The sequence below is a fragment of the Symphalangus syndactylus genome, chromosome 6, assembly GCF_028878055.3.
Source record: "Symphalangus syndactylus isolate Jambi chromosome 6, NHGRI_mSymSyn1-v2.1_pri, whole genome shotgun sequence".
Taxonomy (NCBI): domain Eukaryota; kingdom Metazoa; phylum Chordata; class Mammalia; order Primates; family Hylobatidae; genus Symphalangus; species Symphalangus syndactylus.
In genome coordinates this window covers 147,107,086-147,127,028 of record NC_072428.2, presented here as the reverse complement: position 1 = coordinate 147,127,028, position 19,943 = coordinate 147,107,086, and the positions used below count along the sequence as shown (strand labels likewise).

At 52.3% G+C, this 19,943-nt stretch overlaps 1 protein-coding gene across 5 annotated transcripts in view; it reads left to right on the top strand.

The window, feature by feature from the left end:
* Positions 1–19,943, top strand: part of PTPRN2 (protein tyrosine phosphatase receptor type N2) — a 987,645-nt gene that overhangs the window by 916,960 nt on the left and 50,742 nt on the right. For all 5 annotated transcript variants that reach the window (XM_055269741.1, XM_055269742.1, XM_055269740.1 and 2 more), the window contains 2 exons: positions 5,457–5,530; positions 14,882–14,959. In XM_055269741.1, coding sequence (XP_055125716.1) covers positions 5,457–5,530; positions 14,882–14,959 — 152 coding nt within the window. The remainder of the gene's footprint in view (positions 1–5,456; positions 5,531–14,881; positions 14,960–19,943) is intronic.

Here is a 19,943-nt window from a genome sequence, read left to right as displayed (position 1 = left end):
TGTTCTGTCCGTGGCCCAGGATGGCCACTGGGTCCAGGATGAGAGAAGAGAATCTAATCCGTGAAAATATGGAACATCTGAGAAATTTGAAATACTCTTTTTTTTAATATTTAAAAAAAATTTTTTTGAGGCAGAGTTTCACTCTTGTTGTCCAGGCTGTAGTGCAATGGCACGGTCTCAGCTCACTGCAACCTCTGCCTCCCAGGTTCAAGCAATTCTCCTGCCTCAGCCTCCCAAGTAGCTGGGATTACAGCCGCCCACCACCACACCTGGCTAATTTTTGTATTTTTAGTAGAGACGTGGTTTTGCCATTTTGGCCAGACTGGTCTCGAACTCCTGACCTCAGGTGATCTACCCACCTCAGCCTCCCAAAGTACTGGGATTATAGGTGTGAGTCACCCCGGCCAGCCTGAAATATTGTTGAACAAGGCACTAACGCATGATAAACACAGTAAAGGTTCAGAAAAGGAATGTGCACAGTGACATTAATTTAACTCACTGACATTAACTCAGTTATAGGGCCAGGTGAAGGAAGACTCTGCGTGAGTTCCCACATTTTCCTGGCCTCTCAGTAAATTATCAGACTACGGTTTTGAAGAGCACACCCATTCTTAATGGAAACATGAGCCCCAGGCTGTTATGAATTCTCACCCTGTGGTTCCCCCCGTTGCTCTGTGTTGCCTCCCCAGGGAGGTATGATGTTTCATTTGACAACAGGAGGGAGCAGCCTTCAGTTCCCTGAGCACAGGCCAGGGCTGATTGCGCGTGGGCCTGCCCTGGCTTCATCTCCAGCCTGGGGTTGGCCTTGAGAGGCCCCAGGCCACCTGCCTCCCTTCACTTCACAGAACATGAAGGCCCCTCCCCAGGCCTCACACGTCAAGGAAACTGCCCTTTAGGGGACTCGGGAACTGGAGGCCATCATCCTGTTGGCTCTCAAAACATCTTATAAAAAGTAAGAGATCACGAAATAGAGATTCGCCAGGCACGTGAACTCTCCACACGAGGAACGGTTGCCGCCCCGTGCAGGAATCAGAGTCCGCCCTCCTCCACAGCCCGCAGCGTCCCTCAGCCCTCCCAGGATGGCTCCAAGCATTTCCCGGAGGTTCCAAATGACCCCATATTACAAACACAATGACTTTGCTGGCCAGGTGCAGTGGTTCATGCCTGTAATCCCAGCAGTTTGGGAGGCCGAGGCAGGTGGATCATCTGAGATCAGGAGTTTGAGACCACCCTGGCCAACATGGTGAAGCCCTGTCTCTACTAAAAATACAAAAATTAGCCATGTGCAGTGGTGCGTGCCTGTAGTCCCAGCTACTTGGGAGGCTGAGGCAGGAGAATCACTTGAACCCGAGAGGTGGAGGTTGCAGTGATCCAATATCGTGCCACTGCACTCGAGCTTGGGTGACGGAGTAAGACCGTGTCTCTTAAAAAAAAAAAAGACTTTGCTGGTAATTTCAAAAGCAACATGTTGACACAAAATCAAATATGTGATCAGGAAGTAGGAGCTCTCCAAAGCCCTGGAAGCCGGGTCCTTGACTCAGTGCCATCTTTAAAGGGTGACCTCAGGGGAAATAAATTTGGCTGAAACAATTTTTCACCAAGAAGCCCATGGATTGTCCACTCGCCAGGAGGGCTCAGGTGTCCATGCAGATTCCCCCTCTGCCATCGAGAGGAGAGGGCCGGGCTCATAGAATGCATGTTTAACTCCCCAGGACTCCCGAGCTAGGGAAGCATTTTCTTAATTTTCCAATGAGAAAATCCAGCTGTCACTTGTCTGCTGAGTCCAGTGGCAGTGGCCGCTTTCCCTGTGGCCTGTTGCTCACAGGGCCTGGCGGCAGGGACCCTTCAGCTGAGGAGGAGTTCCCAGCACGCTGCCCTGATGCCTCCTCTGCCCCCCGCAGAGGCCAGGCCACTGGTCTCAGGGTGCAGTGGGCACCGTCAAAGCACCAGACCAAGCCAGGCCAAAAGCCTGGGGGCTCCGGGCTGCGCTGCCTGTTCCCTGCCCTGCTCCCTCCTGACCCTGCTCTTGGTAAAGGCTTCTCAGACACATAAGGACGGTCCGCAGTTGCTGGTCTCACAAGTGCCTAAAGGTGGCTGTGCTGAAAATGGGGCAGGGCCCCAGAGGCCCCTGGAAGCAGCCAGAAGCCCCTGCTTTTATTTCCAAGCTCTGTGTGGGCTGCAGCACCGGGCCCAGCCCAGCACCTCTGACCACAGCCTCATCTCTGGTTGTGGTGTCTGTGTGGCCCCGCTGTGAAATTGGGTTTCTGGAATCAATGTTTGGAGTAGTGTTTGTGGGCTGTTCAGATGTCAGAGTCAACCAATTTTTTTCTGATGATTTGTATTACAATTTCCTGCCACTGCCAATTTTCACTCTCCAAGAACTAATTTGTGCAGGAGCTAAAAGCCATTGAGTCCCTGGGATTTTTGCGTCATTCACACCTTCGTTCAAAGCAGATGGGATGATTTGCAGCTTCACGACATTCCTGAGGCATTCAACTACATACAGCATGTGCATGTGTACACATGCATTCTTCTCCTCTCTCTAGATGTTTTATCTTATCCCATCTTGTCACCCCTGAAAGAGGCTGACATTCCTACCTGAAGAAGGGTGTCAGGACGGCATCCAACCTGGAGTGTATTGATCTCTAGTGCACAGTACTTTCCTAGTTCAATCAGTTAAAACACTCACTAAGTTTCCCAAGCCCTAGAATTTGTTGTTTTAAAAACTATAAGTAAAATCTCCAAGAAAAATGAAAGAATTGCATAGAGAAGCAGAGTCCATGCAGCTTCACCACCACCACATGCTCCATCATTGGGGCCACTTCCTTCTGGTGCCAGTGCCCGCAGGAGGTGCACGGGGAGTTTGGAGTTGGGGAACAGGTCCAGAGGGGACCCACGGCCACCAAGCACTGGCCTCCGAGGGCTCCAGCAAGGGTGCTTTTGTTTTCTCAGAAAAGATGGAAATTGGTGGTATGTGCAGCACCGAAAGGTTTTCCCTGGGACAAACGGCAGCAGAGCTGAGACGCTGTTGCTTTCAGATTTCAGCCAGGGACGGCAGTGACAGGCCCTCTGGAGTGGCCACTACCATCACACCGGCTGCAGCAGGGAGGTGTGACTTAGGCATCCTGTTCCCACGAAGTAGGCAGGACCCCCACCCCCACGCCCACGCTGGGGAGCAGCTACAGCTGCCCAAACCGTAGCTGCAGACCCAGGCAGCCCTGCACACTTAGGGACCCAGGAAGAAGATCCTTGCTCTTGCAAGAAGTGCCTGCTCCTGCTGCCTGGATTCTTCCTGCTGTTGGCACCCATGCTGATCTTGGAGCAAAGTCAGGGCTGAGCCCGGGTGCTGTCACAGCCCAGCAGGTGTGACACTCAGGGCAGTGCTGACACACCAGCCCCCTGCCACCTCAGCCCCCTCTGGACTTTGGGCACCAACAAGCATGGGAGGGAAGCCGAGGGAGGGCTGAGGGCAGCTCGGCTCTGGCCTGCAGGTGCCCCTTGGCACAAAGAGCCTGGGTGCCATGAATGGCAGCAGGAGACAGATTCCTGGGCAAAAGGGGAAAGTCCTCCATGAAGCACCACCTTCAGGCCAGGGAGGGTTTGAAGGCTGGGGGCTGGGCTGCAAGTCCTGTGGATCAGAGTGGGAACTCATGGTGCCTTTTCCAGGCCTGCCCATGGCCACTCGTGGACCAATCAGCATGTCCTTCCTCCCCTCTGAGGCCCATAAATGCCCCAGGCTCAGCCAGAGCTGGGCAGACATGGGGATGACCAGCTGCAGAGAGGAGCTTCCCACTCCAAGGCCTCCTCTCTGCTGAGGGCTGTAGAGACAATGGGACAAACATCCTGCAGAGAGGAGCTACCCACCCCAGAGCCTCCTCTTTGCTAGGAGCTGAACACTCATCGGGACCCCCTGGCTGCAGAAAGGAGCTGCCTCCTATGGGAGACTGAGCTGTTCTATTGCTGAATAAACTCCTCTTCATCTTGCTCATCCTCCACTTGTCTCCATACCTCATTCTTCCTGGTCACAGAACAAGAACCCAGCACCTGTCGAATGGTGGGACTAGAAGAGCTGCAGCACAAAGAGGGCTGATGCCCCTTGCTCGCCACACTGTGGGTAAAGAGAAGGAGAGAACAGCTGTAGCCCTTCAGGGATCCCAGACCTGGGAGCTCCCCGAGCTGGGCCTGTGACTCCATCTTTGGGACCCTGTGGTTCCTAGTATCTCCAAACTTCCAGGAGCTACCATGTTCCTCAGTGTCAACCATGGAAGCTGCTTGCAGTGTGTCTGGTCTGGCCGCAGCCTCGCAGAGAGCCGGCACCCATGCTGGCACCTGGAGCTGCCCACCCTGCTGCAGCACCCAGCATGCCTGACTGGTGTGGCCAGACCCCGCGCTCCTCACACACCCCTCACCACTCCATGCCTGACTCACCCTTGGCAGGCATGAGACCAGGCTGGTAGTGTGAGCCAAATGCGGCCTGCGAGGCCCAGCCTGAGCAAAACTTGGGCAAAGGTGCCACTGGCCACAGAGATTTCTGGCCAGAAAAACAACACCCCAAAGATCCTGTAACACAAAGTGCACCTTGCAGAGAAAAGGAAGCGGCTGCCCACCAGGGAGATGGGAGGTGCAGGAGGGGCTCTTGCAGCTTCCACACCTCTGTGAGCTCTGCTGGTCGAAGTTTCTAAAAACACAGCAAAGAGGAGGGCAGTCACAGCAAGCAGGATGGGGGTTACCCCAGAACCAAAGCCAAGACAGCTCGCGTATCACACATGTCACAAGTGCCTGCTGTCCCCCCTGCTGCACCCGGCTTCAGCAGCCGTCAGGTTACTCTGCCTGTCCAAGCGAGTTTTTATGGCAGTCTCCACCAGTACATTTTTCCTCCATTTCCTCTTTATCTGCATTTTATTTGTCTCTTACTCTCCTTTTAAAACTAAATTCCAGTAATCTTGAGGACTTAACTGTTCATTGACTATGAAGCTTTATATTTTGAAAGGCGGGCGATTGCTTAACATTCATATTTCTGTTTACCCATTGTGTGTTGCCAAGTGCCTCTGTGATTTAAAGGCCAACATGGTATAAAATTCTGCAGAGGAACCCCTGACCTTGGTGTGTGAACTCCACATGGGGGAAAACACCAGGATATCTCCATTCTGCTGAGTGGGAGCTTTGTGCCAGTTCCCCACATGCCATTCGTCTGCCTCCCACTTGGATCACCAATGGAGGGGAGGATGGGAACAGGAACATTAGAAACCCCGTTCAGGAGGGTGTGAGCAGAGTCCAGGGAGAGGACGCGGGTGGGCCCTGGAGCCGGGGCAGGGGTCCCACACTGCTGGGCTATAGGCCTTGGAGGCTGGTTGGGGGTCCCACACTGCTGTGCGGTGGACCCTGGAGGCCGGGCAGGGGTCCCACGCTGCTGGGTGGGCCAGTGTTCCTCTGACCCCTGCACTGTGTCCTTGCAGATGACCACTCCCGGGTCCTGCTGAAGGCGGAGAACAGCCACAGCCACTCGGACTACATCAACGCCAGCCCCATCGTAAGTGCGTTGCTGGGGCAGGGGCCCCGGGCTTTCCCTCGGGCGGCACGGACGCGGCAAATCATGCGGGAAGGTTCTCGGGGGAAATCACGTCCCCACCCGGCTTGGCGTCTCTGCGGTGGACGGGGCAGACCCTGCCCACTGAGCTCCCGCCACTCCCCTGTTCCTTCACCAGCAGGGCTGTTTATGAGCCGTGGGGGTCCCGGCTTACACTGGGCAGTGGGTTCCGTGACTTGTAGAGCATCCAGCAATGGCGACTGGACAGTTTCCTGACTACAAGACATGGCTTTTAGGAGAGGTTCATAGTGGGTGCCGTTCCTCTTTCCTGGAGCTACGTATTCCCTGTATATTCATGGGGCATGGGCACATGAGGCCTCAGTCTATGCTTTTTGTAACAATCAGTGGCTTGGAGGCAGGTCCAGAATTCCAGGTTCGTTTTCCTGAAGTATTTCTAGTGAATGGGACCCTGTTTCTTAAGAAAGAGACCGTTTGCTGGCTGTTCCTCCCCCTGGGATGGACGCAGGTGCAGTGGAGATCGGGCTGTCCTGTGTTTCTGGGGATGAGTGTGGCGGCAGCTCCTGTGCCATGAGTTATGAGTCCCTGTGGCCTGTGGTCCCTCACTTCCCAGGGGCTCCTCTCAGCCCATGCTGGATGCGGCTCTCACCCTATTTAACTCTGGGCATCCCCCTTCCCTGTCATGACCTGTGGTGGGAACAGGGCTGAATGGGGAGGTTTGCAGCCTTCCCAGAGTGAGCAGAGGAGGGAGAGATATGAGCTTCGAGATGGCTGAAGCCACAGGCCGGGGACACTCGGACTGGCTGTTCAGATGAGCAGTGATGGTGGCAGGTGGCGGGGGCGGGATGGGACACTGTCCAGGGCCCGGGCTTTGGAGACCTGGCAGACAGCACTTTAAACCAGCGGTGGAGAGGCTGGGGCTCCGTGCGGATTTATGGAGGACGCTGGTTGTCATGTTTCCCCCTTTAAACAGCTCTTCTCAATCCCCTGGTCTTCAGGGAAGCATGAGGACATCTCACTAAAATTCCAAATTTGCCTTTAATCAAACATGGTGCCTGCAGGATGTGACGCTGTTCTAGGGCTGAGTGAGATGGGGCAGGTGATCGAGGCACAGATCGCACCCTACAGTGTCCCGAAGTTTCTTTGCTCGTCCATAGGGAGGTTTGGATGAAAGTATTGGCCCAACTGCCTGCAGGCTGCGGCCACTGATGGCGGACGGTGCTCAGCTCTCAGCTCTGCTGATCTCAGCGGCCACTGATGGCGGACGATGCTCAGCTCTCAGCTCTGCTGGTCTCAGCGGCCACTGATGGCGGAGGGTGCTCAGCTCTCCGCTCTGCTGGTCTCCGCGGTCACTGATGGCAGACGGTGCTCAGCTCTCCACTCTGCTGATCTCAGCACACCTGTGGGATAAAGCACACTGGGAAGATGTCCACATGCCTGAGCCAGTCCCGTTTTCCCACACTTCACGGCCCACACAGTGAGCATGTTCGGCTTTGAGAGACTGAATTCAAAGTGAAGAACTGGCCTAGTGTACTTGGTCTACACCACCTGAACCCAGGCTTCTGTTTATGTGTTCGTTCTTAAGAAGGAATCACTTCCTTCCTTCCAGCAGAGGTTGACTCCCAAGCTTGGTTCCGTCTGGGTTTCAAAGATCCTCATTCATCTTCCTTAATAAGATGTGATGCACATAGTATTTTTCTGTCATCAATTCTAATTCAAAAACATCAAACCAAAACCTCGCTGATGTGCCAGCATCTCACTTGATGAACAGAGCGTGCGTTCTGGTAAAGCCAGGTGTGCGTGCCTGGATTCCGCTCCTGTACTATGTGCAGCAGAGTTGGCAACACAAAACCATCCAAAGGAAAAGAAAAGCCATGTTGAGGTCCCTCTTCCCTGAGATGAACCGTTTGATGAAGCCAGAATGAGGAATAAAGCCATGATTCACAAGCCTAAAAGATGAGCGTTCAGCGTTGCAGCTGGGCCCACTCTCCCCCACTTGATGGGTTCCAACTTGCAGATGTCTGCGCTATTCCAGGCCACAGCCAAGCCCCAGCGTGGGCAGCAGTGCCCAGTGCAGCAACTGTGTCGATCTGGAAACGGTGGACAGCTTTCATGCTCATGTGGGAACCAGAGGGGGTGTGTGTTTAGGGGATGAATTCCTGCACATTCATGCAACTCCCTCTCCAGGCCTTACTGGGCAGGAGCTTGGGTGAGAAGGCGAGGCCAGGAGGGAGAAGTAATTTTATGGTACATTTATGTCTTTCCTTTATTTCGTACCACAATTCTTTTGTTTTGTTTTTTTTTGTCCCAAATTTGGGTTGTAAGAATGAAGCAGAAGAAATCGATGGTGCCTCTTCTTTATGAAATAGCTGAAGGTACAATGATAATTACCTTCCTAGCAGCAGCTGAATGAAAAGCTCACAATTACAGCAAAGGAAGGCCCTGGCTGTGCAGGATAAAACTATGATAATTACATCTGTCATATTTGTACTTAGTCCTCATTACATTTCAGGGAAGGCATCCAGTAGTAAATAATGTGCAATCTTTGCTTTTAAATCAGAGGTCATGAAAGTCAATGGGAATTCTGTTTTCCCTGGTAGGTTGTCTGAGAGAGAAACCCATGAGCTACATTTAAAACAGCCTGATGATTACTGAGGACACCAAGTTGAGGAATGGTGTTCACGCAACAGCCCACTCAAACACAGCACACAAGCTTCATTTCCAGGACAACTCTGAAACTCCCAGTGATGCTTAAAAACCAGCTTAATTCTTCATTTCACTGTCTATTGAGGGAGAAAAAAAACCATCGTTTAAAGTTTTAATTCAGAAATATTTAACTACGTAGGGACAGAGTGGCTTTTCAGAAAAGGAAGAGAGGTTGGGTGTTCTGACTAGCATAAGAAATTGGCCAAATATGGGAGCCACTTCAGTTATTTACAACCAAAATTCTGTGTATAATAATGGTTTATATTCAGTATTTTACTTAAGTAAATCTCAACTCCTAAGACTACAGTATAAAAATATTTCAAGTTCAAAAGTCAATCTCCTGACCAGGTGCAGTGGCTCATGCCTGTAATCCCAGCACTTTGGGAGGCCAAGGCGGGCGAATCACTTGAGTTCAGAAGTTTAAGACCAGCCTGGCCAACGTGGTGAAACCCCATCTCTACTAAAAACTAGCCAGGCATGGTGGCACATAGCTGTAATCCCAGCTGAGGCAGGAGATTCATCTGAATCCAGGAGGGAGAGGTTGCAGTGAGCCGAGATCATGCCACCACACTCCAGCCTGGGCTAAAGAAGAGGACCCTGTCTCAAAAACAACAAGTCAATCTCCCATTGATTACCAAAGCCACAATTTCCCAATACATTCCCATATTAAGACTTAGTATTTGGAAAAGGGACTTGACAAGTCAGATGATGGTTTTCAAGAGAGCATTTCATGAAATTTGCTTTAAATGTTAGGAAAGGCAGGTGGAGATGTGGGCAGGTGGAGAGGCGGGCAGGTGGAGAAGTGGGCAGGTGGAGAGGCAGGTGGGTGGAGAGGCGGGCGGGTGGAGAGGCGGGCAGGAGGAGAGGCGGGCAGGTGGAGAGGCGGGCAGGTGGAGAGGCGGGCAGGTGGAGAGGCGGGCAGGTGGAGAGGCGGGCAGGTGGAGATGTGGGCAGGTGGGGAGGCAGGCAGGTGGGGAGGCGGGCAGGTGGAGAGGCGGGCAGGCGGAGATGTGGGCAGGCGGAGAGGCGGGCAGGTGGAGATGTGGGCAGGTGGGGAGGCGGGCAGGTGGAGAGGCGGGCAGGTGGAGATGCGGGCAGGTGGAGATGCGGGCAGGTGGAGAGGCGGGCAGTGGAGATGTGGGCAGGCGGAGAGACGGGCAGGCGGAGAAGCGGGCAGGTGGAGAGGCGGGCAGGTGGAGAGGCGGGCAGGTGGAGAGGCGGGCAGGTGGAGAGGTAGGCAGATGGAGAGGCGGGCAGGTGGAGATGTGGGCAGGTGGAGAGGTGGGCAGGTGGAGATGTGGGCAGGTAGAAATACCTACAGAGGAGGCACGTGCTTATTCTTTGTGCAAGATTTCAGAGTAAAGACGTGACCCCCCCGTGCCCTTCCCCAAAGCTGGCCAGATCCTCTTAAGATGTTTAGGTCACAGCTGCCAGAGGCCGGGGCTGGTTTGGGAGCAGAAACTGGCGTTCCCTTCACCTGCCCCACAGTGGGCGCCTCTGCCACCATGGAGGCTGTTGAGGACTGCAGGACACAGTCCAGTGGTCCTGACATGCTGAGTGCTTCATTTCTAAAATGAGCTTTGTTTGGAATATTGGGTAAATCGTGGCTAAGTTTTTCATGGAGATTAGGGTTTCTAAAGATACTTGTTTAGTAATTATCCTCCGATAGCATAAGGTGCATTACTAGGCCGTCTTTACACTGTGTATTCAGAGAGACAGAGGAACACACCTCACTAGTCTCCTAGTTCATACGACATCTTTCTAAGAATCAGTCAACCAAGGGATAACAGAGTCAACACAGACAAATGGGTTTTATTTTTATTTTTAAAAAGTAAGCCGGGCACAGTGGCTCATGCCTGTAATCCCAGCACTTTGGGAGGCCAAAGCAGGCAGATTGCCTGAGGTCAGGAGTTCGAGACCAGCCTGGCCAACTAAAAATACAAAAAGTAGCCGGGTGTGGTGGCACACACCTGTAATCCCAGCCACTCCTGAGGCTGAGGCAGGAGAATTGCATGAACCCAGGAGGCAGAGGTTACAGTGAGTCAACACTGCACCACTGCACTCCAGCCTGGATGACAGGGTGAGGCTCCATCTCAAAAAAAAAAAAAAAAGTAAAAACAGAATTATACTGTTAATTGTACTTGCCTTTGGGCCGTTGATTTTCATGAAGTCACTTGGAGTGAGCCACACTGGATTCTCTGTGGTACCAGCCTCCCCAGGCGGGACGTGTTGCTGCAGAAGCCCCCATCTGGGGAGAAAGCGCTCGGAAACGACGGCACCTCGCCGTTCAGACGCTCAGCCCCGCACGCTACTGGAGGGCACGGCAGCTCTGTGCTTGAGGAAGCAGCATCCTTCCTTCTTCTGTGGTTCACTGAGGACAGCATGGACACGTGTTCGCGGCTGCAGACCACCTGACAGCTTGGCGTTCACCTAATTTACAGGTTTTCACTGACAGTTTCAGGATGACAAACACCAGGACACACACACACACATACACACAGATGAGTCTGCACATGCACGTGTGCTGGAATCCAGAGCTAAAGGACACTTAGAAACCACATCTTCCAAGCTCCTTGCTCCCTGAGCACACCCACCGCAGAGATATGGAGACTGAGGCCCGGAGACACTGATGTCCACGCTCCTCGCTCCCTGAGCTCACCCACCATACAGATACGGAGACTGAGGCCCGGAGACACTGACGTCCAAGCTCCTCACTCCCTGAGCTCACTCATCATACAGATATGGAGACTGAGGCCCGGAGACAGATATCCAAGCTCCTCACTCCCTGAGCTCACCCACCGCAGAGATACGGAGACTGAGGCCCAGAGACACTGACTTCCAAGCTCCTCACTCCCTGAGCTCACCCACCGCAGAGATATGGAAACTGAGGCCCGGAGACACTGACGTCCAAGCTCCTCACTCCCTGAGCTCACCCACCATACAGATACGGAGACTGAGGCCCGGAGACACTGATGTCCACGCTCCTCACTCCCTGAGCTCACCCATCATACAGATATGGAGACTGAGGCCCGGAGACACTGATGTCCACGCTCCTTGCTCCCTGAGCTCACCCACCATACAGATATGGAGACTGAGGCCTGGAGACACTGATGTCCACGCTCCTCACTCCCTGAGCTCACCCACCATACAGATATGGAGACTGAGGCCTGGAGACACTGATGTCCACGCTCCTCACTCCCTGAGCTCACCCACCATACAGATATGGAGACTGAGGCCTGGAGACATGATAGGCCTTTTCCCACAGTCAGGCAGTTTGTGTCAGGAACATAACAGTCATACAAATAAAAAGTATATTGCAATGAAATGGAAAGTAATGAGTAGGAGGCGAAGATTAAGAACGAAGACCGGAGGAAGCCAGAGTAGGTCCGTGTGGTCGCTGGGCAGGGAAGACAGAGGGACACACACCCACCATGTCAGGTTGTCACGCAGATGCCCTCATTGGAAAAAGCAATGTTAGTAGAAATTCACTTGATTTCCTCCACAGTCACTTATCCTGCCTGAAAACCTTAAATGTAGTAAAATCTCTGTGTGGCCAGTTAAGTGTTTGCTTGACGTTTCCACGAAGCCTGCATGAAACCACAAGGAGGCCTCCTGTGGCGTTTGCGGTTGCTGCTTCCACAAAATCCTTCTGTCCAGAATCATTTTCTGTTCAACAGAATGTGCCTGGAATTAAATGAATGTAATTGTCTCCTGAATTATTGTGAAACCGATGACACATGTCACCACTCGGATCATCATGCTGTTCCCGCCTTCCCAGCGGCCCCCACAGGATGGCAGGTGGGCAGGAGGGAGGTGAGGCCGGTCCCCACTCAGTCTGCGCAGCCCGTACTTCCTGTTCAGCCATCCCCATCCCAGCACCCTGACTGTATTTCCTCCTGTCTTGGGCATTGGAGCAGGTGATGGGTGTGTGGACTTTAGGACACCTTAACAATTCAGACCTAAATCAACAGTCACCTTATTGACCCTCCTGCAACCCTGTCCAGAATTTTACTTTCAATCACCTATTTCTCATTTTGAAAGCAACTAAATGTGCTAGTTTGAACATGCTTACAATTTTAAAATATGTTGCTGTAGAAATTGCTCTGGGCAAAAAAAAAAAGGCACATTTCAGAAGGAGGCGGGGTTTTCCTTTTTATGCATTACTATTTGCAGGGAAGAGACAGGGGTCTCTGTAAATAGCTGTCACCCCCAACAAATGCATATTTCAAAAAATCAAAACTCCTTATTTCTGCTAAGCATTTTTCTACTGAAACATTCTAATTGGGGCTTTCAGTGACAGTAACATAATTTTACCTGTATTGTGTGTGTTGTGGCGAATTTCAAAACGAGGTCCAGTTTTAATTATGAATCACTAAATCAGATGCACAAAAAGCTTTTCTCCCTGCCTCCCCCCAGCCCCCGGCTAGCGTCACCGTGTTGTTCTGTGAGAATAACTTACATCTGTTCCTTTATGCTCGCCCCTCTTTTATGGTGAACATAATTATAAGGTGCATTTGGTGCCTTCTTTTGTGCTGACAGCCGTCATCTCTGGGGCTGGTGACGGCTGCACGGGGACTCACTGGCTCACTGTTAAAGAAAACGTGCCCCACGTCAGCTTCCCAAATGCAGCAGCGCTTAAGGTGACACCGGGGCCACCACTGATGTCCTTGTGTGTTGGCTTAAAATTACATAGGGTTGAAACTTGCTCATTTTTCACTGTGTTGAGAAATGTATTCTTAATAATTACCTTGAAATCTGGAGCATTGTAAATCTCAAATCAAACCCTGATAGCAAAAGAGTACATTTTAGTCCTAGACACAATAGAATAAAGGACTGTGTGTCAGATGCACAGGCAGCTGCCTCCCCAAGGTGAGGTTCCCCCAGCGCAGCATCCGGCTCTCTGGGGATCGGTCTCTGCAGACACTTCTGGGAGGTGTGGGGAGGAGCCGGTGAGCCCTGGGGATGACAGTGATGTCCTGGTATCTTCATGTCCTTTGCAGGGTGGCCGGGGCTTGCCCTCTGGAAGACAGAGCCGCCTCTATCTGACGCCCCTCAGCAATGTGCTCAAATCTCTCTTGCCTCTCGAGGCTTTGTCCTCAAGTTCTTTTTTCTGTGCTTAATCTTCTAAATAAATGTAATAATTATGGTCTTCTAAGCCAACCTTCTCCCATTGGAGCTAGCAAGATGCGTTCAGACAAACTGGGGAGCCGGAGAGCCCACACCTGCCCTCTTCGTTTCTGGTCCCTGCCTGGTAGGGAAACAGAACAGGAGGCCACTCCCAGCAAGGCCCTTCCGCCCCGCCTCTGCTGCAGACCCAGGCCCAGGCCGACTGGCTCTGCTCATGCCCCCCTTCCAGGATACACAAAAACAAGCCCCCACACACAACGAGTTGACTCCAGCAGGGAAGCAGGAAGTAGCACTAGTTTGTTCTCCGGGGACACTGGCAAGTTTGTCCATGAGGCCTGAAGGAACGGCGTTCGCACTCTCCATTGAGAGCTCGGAGCTCAGCCTCACCCCAGCCAGCCTGTGGCTCTGGCAGGAGGCTCGTTCTCCTGAACACAGGGCTGCCTGGGTGGGCTCCATGGCCAGGAAGCTCTGGGGTCACTTGCAGGCTGGAAAGCTCATCCATGTCTTGGGGCCACACTTGCTGAGTGGGCTAACGATGGCTGCCTGCCCTCCTTGGGCTACCGGTTTTCATTTCTGTTGATGCTGCTCTTAGAACCTCAACCTCAGGTATAAGGAAAGCATTTCAGACGCGGTGGCCCAGGCTCAAGGCTCGGGACGGCTGGGTCCCCACCTGTGCCGGGTGCTCGTTTGGATCAACAAAGGGCAAGTTGTGTGTTGCTCGGTTCAGGAGACGCCACCTTTCCATCTTCCTGAACCCGGGCTCTGCCTGGCTTCCTAACCTCCGGGCTCCCTAACCTCCAGGCTCCCTAACCTCCAGGCTCCCTAACCTCCTGGCTCCCTAACCTCCAGGCTCCCTAACCTCCAGGCTCCCTAACCTCCAGGCTTCCTAACTTCCAGGCTCCCTAACCTCCAGGCTCCCTAACCTCCAGGCTCCCTAACCTCCAGGCTCCCTAACCTCCAGGCTTCCTAACCTCCTGGCTCCCTAACCTCCAGGCTCCCTAACCTCCAGGCTCCCTAACCTCCAGGCTTCCTAACTTCCAGGCTCCCTAACCTCCAGGCTTCCTAACCTCCTGGCTCCCTAACCTCCGGGCTCCCTAACCTCCAGGCTCCCTAACCTCCAGGCTTCCTAACCTCCAGGCTCCCTAACCTCCTGGCTTCCTAACCTCCAGGCTCCCTAACCTCCAGGCTCCCTAACCTCCAGGCTCCCTAACCTCCAGGCTTCCTAACTTCCAGGCTCCCTAACCTCCAGGCTCCCTAACCTCCAGGCTCCCTAACCTCCTGGCTCCCTAACCTCCTGGCTCCCTAACCTCCAGGCTTCCTAACCTCCAGGCTCCCTAACCTCCAGGCTCCCTAACCTCCAGGCTCCCTAACCTCCTGGCTCCCTAACCTCCAGGCTCCCTAACCTCCTGGCTCCCTAACCTCCTGGCTCCCTAACCTCCGGGCTCCCTAACCTGGCTTCCTAACCTCCTGGCTAACCGCTGTGGTGTGGTCTTACCTCCGCAGATGGATCACGACCCGAGGAACCCCACGTACATCGCCACCCAGGGACCGCTGCCCGCCACCGTGGCTGACTTTTGGCAGGTGAACTTTCTTAAATTAAAATCTCTCTTTCTGAAAAGAAGATCTCAATAACTGGGTCACGAATCATGTCTTGAATCTGATTAAGCCAATCAAACTTCTTACAGACGCTCATCAAATGCTACTTGTATCAGAATTTCAGTCTGTTCGTATTTTTTATTATCAATCTTTTGTTTTCCAAAACTTGAGTATGAAAAAATTCCCTTTGAGAGATTTAATACTTTCAAGATCATTACTTATAAGCCACTTTACATTTGCATTTTATAAAACAGTGAGGATAAAGTTAGTAAGTCATTCCATGTTACTGAAATGTGCCTGTTGTCCATGGTGTTGTTATGATGGTGGTCACAGCAGGGCCCACGTACAGTTTATCATCCTCTCCTGGAGTCCTGTAGGGCATCTAAAGGCCAGGTGGTGCTTCTCTACTTGACGCAAGCCCAGGTCACACAGATGAAGGCAGAGAAGTGAGGGCTGACGTGAATGTCAAACGTCAGCAAATAGAGCAACATGCAGAGGGCAGGTGGGGTCTTCCTTCTCTAGCTGCCCCCGGGTCTCCCCTCACCAGCCATGTGACAAAGCCGAGTAGGAATGGGTTCTGGAACCTGGAACGTGGCCGTGAGTTACCACAGGAGCACAGGCACCGGCCGCGTGTTGGGCACACCAGCCAACCCTGAGCCTGGCAGAGAGGAGGCCCTAAGGAAAGTCGAGCTGGGGACGAGCTGGGGACGAAGGTGCCGCGTCACCCATGCGGCAGAATCCAGGCAGGGAGGTGCCTGTCGCAGCAGTGACGCTGGGATCAGGCTGCAGCCTCCTGGCGATCCACAGCCTGGGCCTCCTGGCGATCCACAGCCCGGGCGCCCATGCAGCACTGGGGTGAGACATTTCCTGATGTCACCATGCACCAGAGTCGGTAAATTCACTTCTGCCCCAGGCTCTTTCTATTCCCTTTACTTCCCTTTCCTGGCTTTCCCGTCAGCCTCGCGTGACTCCGATTACAGGAAGGGGAGCCTCCTCTCTCCGCCCTTGAGAACAGTCTCTGCAGGGCTTTCCAGAAAAGTCAGGAACAGACCCGGGTTTCCGAGGGCCTCCGAGCACCCTTGCATGGTGAGCATTTGAATCCTCAGGTGCCATCATCCCATTTTATGGGCAAGGCACGTGGGTATTGGAGAGATGGCATCACTTACCCAGGACAGCTCGGATGACGCCAGGATCTAAAACACGTCGGTATGACCTCCTGCTCTTTGTGTCTGCCTGTGTCTTCACACTATTGAAAATAAATAAATAAAACTAAACTGCATCTCTGTGTGACGTTGTTGAAGCTTGTAATCCCAGCGTGGCATGGCGAACCTGTAGCACTTGGATGGTTTTGGGGGCACTTGGGCTCCCTCCTTGTCACAGCTGGGGAGTCGCTCAGTCTGGTGAGAACACGCCTGTCCCAGGGAAGATGGCACCCTGGGGCCCATCGTCTCGGGAGTTTCATGGTAGGAAGGTCTTCTTTGCATGGCACACACCTGCCTTCCTGAAACATGGATCCATCCGTCCCAGTGCTGCCCTTAGAATGGAGCCCCAGGGCCCGTCCAGGGATGCCTCCTGCTGCGCACGCTCACCCCGGCTTCTCAGGGAAAAGGACAGAGTGTTCAGAATTGGAGGGCGGGCAGAGAATACCCACGGAGTCCTAAAACCACCGGAGTTTTCATCCACCTCAACCCATTACCCAAAATGTGCTTATTTGTGTGTGGCATGGGGTGCCCCCAAATATGTGCTCTTTCATTTTTATGAGCCCTTGGGCCCTCACAGCCCAACATCAACTTAATCTCCTCACCTGTGCAAGACTTCTCTGTCCAGCAAAGCCACAGAGTCTGGAGGGTGTCCACGCTCAACGACCACGATGATGCCCACATCCACCCTCAGTTCAGTAGGTGCCACATCCACTCTCCATCCTGTGTGAAGGCTCTCGGTGTCCACACTCAACGACCGCGATGATGCCCACATCCACCCTCCATTCAGCAGGTGCTGGGTCCTGTGTGAAGCTCTCACGTGCTGACCTGTCGTCTTTGTGGTCCATGAGACTCAGAGGCTCATAGCCTGCCCAGATTCCTGTGGCTAGTGAATAGAAGGCGTGAACCATTTTTCTTACTGTTTATTATGGATAGTTGCAATTGTTGGAGGCAATTCATTGGATCAGTGTTTACATCTTATGGGCTATTTTAGAGTGATTATCGAGGAGCATATGTTCTTGAAATTGAAATAATGCATCTCTAAATGAAATGAGTAGGGACAAATTTTAAAGCAAGGTGAAATGCAAGATAATTTTGAGACACATCTCGGTCAGCAGGTATCAGGTGGTTCCAGGAAACCCCAGCATCCCTCAACCCGGTCACAGCTTTTCTAAGACAAGAGTTCATGGCCAGTAGTCTCAGCCCTCCCAGGATGTCCTCGAGCACACCAGCCCAGCAGAGCCTCTCAGAAATCGTGAACTAAAGAAACTCGCTTCATTTTGCTTCCTGCAGACTTCCCTGACCACGACGTCATTGCTTCCACATCATGCCTCATCCTGGGGATCCCTCTGTGCAGAACACAGGAGCTGCCCACCATCGATGCCATAAATCCACACAGAGCAGGATGGAGACTTGCTTCCTAGCACAGTCACATTTGCCTGGGAAGCCTCTAAACCGTGTGTTTTAGAATGTCAGCATCTCTCAGGCATTACTCTTCATTGAATAATTACCAGTAAGCCCCAAGATTGACATTCTTAAAAATTCAAAGTTAGGGTTCTCTTTGCCCTTTCTGGCTTAGCAGAATGCGGGCAGAGGAAGAATACCTGTCTTTAAAACCGCCCACGGAAGGCAGAACTTTTCCAAACCCACGGTAACGTGTATTTTTAAGGAAAAAGCTGGATTTGAAATGTGAAGTTGGTGATGACGAAGTCAACAGGCTGAGTTGGAGTGACCGTCTCCTCCTGCATCCCCCTTCTGGACCATTCCCAGATGCTGACCAAGGATCAGGACAGACTGAAGGTTATGGATCATCCCAAAGCACCTTCCTTTTATCTCCAGCTGTTGATGCTGATCTGAAGCTCCTCCTTGGGGCGGGTCCACAGGTGTTTCCTCTCTGTCGGTAATCAGCAAATTCCAGGAAGAAAGCGTGAGCGTGAGAAAGGCCATGATGGGAAAGATGGCAGTGTCTGCCCCACGCCCATGCACTCCTTGGGGAATTTGAAGTGTCCCCCTCATCTCCGCCTCGCTGTCACACAGCCTTTCCCCACTGTGGATTTATGTCAGGGTCCAAATTTCCCTCCTCTTCTAAGAACGTCAGTCATTGGACGGAGAGCTCATCCTAGCCCGTGTGACCTCACCTTAACTTGACCACATATGCAAAGACCCTATTTCCAAATAAGACCACATTCACAGGTGCCGGGTGGACATGGATTTGGGGGTACATGATTCTACCCAGTACAATGGCTAAGAAGAAAAAAGATGTTTTCTAAGCAGCTAATTGGCACCCACATGACATGCTGATGGGTCAGGAGTCCATCTGGAGGTCGCTGGGAGGCTGGGAGGCAGAGGAGCCAGGAGCGCCCCAAGGTCCTCAGCAAGAAATGCTGTACAGGGGCCCATGGGTCCAGAAAGGAGGAGCCTGGAAGAGGGGTTCAGGGGAAGTCCCCTCGGTGAGCGTGGGGCATCGAGGTCACTCCATGCGCACCAGCCTCTTCCCCAGCATGGCACCGCGAGGCCCCGTCAGCTCCCCTTCCTGCGGGGCCCACAGCACCTCTGTCCGTGCTGCGGCCGTGAGCAAAGCCCAGAACACGCATGAAAATCCACGGAGGGTCACCGCTCACTGCACACACGGTGCTTTCCTGCAGCGAACCAGCTCTACATGGACACTGGATGCATTTCAAGAATTTGATTTCCATCAAGAAATTCCTAAAAATAAATTCATTACCTAAAGGGAGATGCACCACAAATTAATTCCTTGTCTGTGAGTGCTCTCCAAATCATTCGGCTAAATTCCTGGTCCTTACTCCAGCTCAGAGGGGTCTGTGGAAGTCTGAGTTCCAGTTCAGAAATCAGTGTTACTAGTAAGTAGTAAACTGGCCTAGAAATAAAACATCCCTCAAGGAAAGAATACCCATTTTGGGATGAGGGTGTCATTTTGTCATATAAACACTTTTTTTTAAAGTGTGGAACAATTTTAAAGAAGATGGAAAGAAAACTTAAGTATGGGACAATCTTGTGCTACATTATTTGAAGTCATATCAAGATCTTAGAAAGAAACATATCCACCGTCCTCTCTGCTGGTCATTCTGGAATCATATCTGCAATATGATGCTCATTCTGGGATCATAAATTCACAAAGGGTGCTGACATGCAAAACACAAAAGAAAAAGAAGCCAGAGAGTTTGGTGGAAATAGCCGGAGTGGTGAGAGTTTTGAAAATCACTGCAGGAGGCAGGAAAAGCCGTCCTTGGCATAGAGCGCCACCCACAAGCTCCCTCTTCCATCCACGCCACCGCTGTCAGCCCAGACGTCACAAGGGAACTTGGCCTCGGCTGGCGTCTGGACTTCGTGGTGCATAAAACTTTCTTTTTAAAATCCCAAGACTCTATTATTTAGATCTCAAGGAGGGTTAATAATATTCTAATAAATTTTAAATTAGGAATACGAGTTTGGCTTTGTGAGGTTTTACTATTTTGTTCAATGCTTCTAAGTAAGGAGTCTTAACACCTCATACCCATCCGTTGACACCCCCAGGCATTGAGCTGTGGTTGCTGTCAACACGCCGCTTGGGGAGGAGGCTGAATATCAGGAAGGAAGGCAAGATGAGAAGGCAGGGCTCCATGGTCCACTCCTGGATCCCGCGGCTCTGGGTACCTGTCAGATAGCCTTTCTCTAGAAAGCCTTTCTCTAGAAAGTGTATTTTAATCTGCAAAGATGCCTCCCACCTGCCAAATGAGGCCACCTTGAGTGAAAGACAGACACCCATTGGA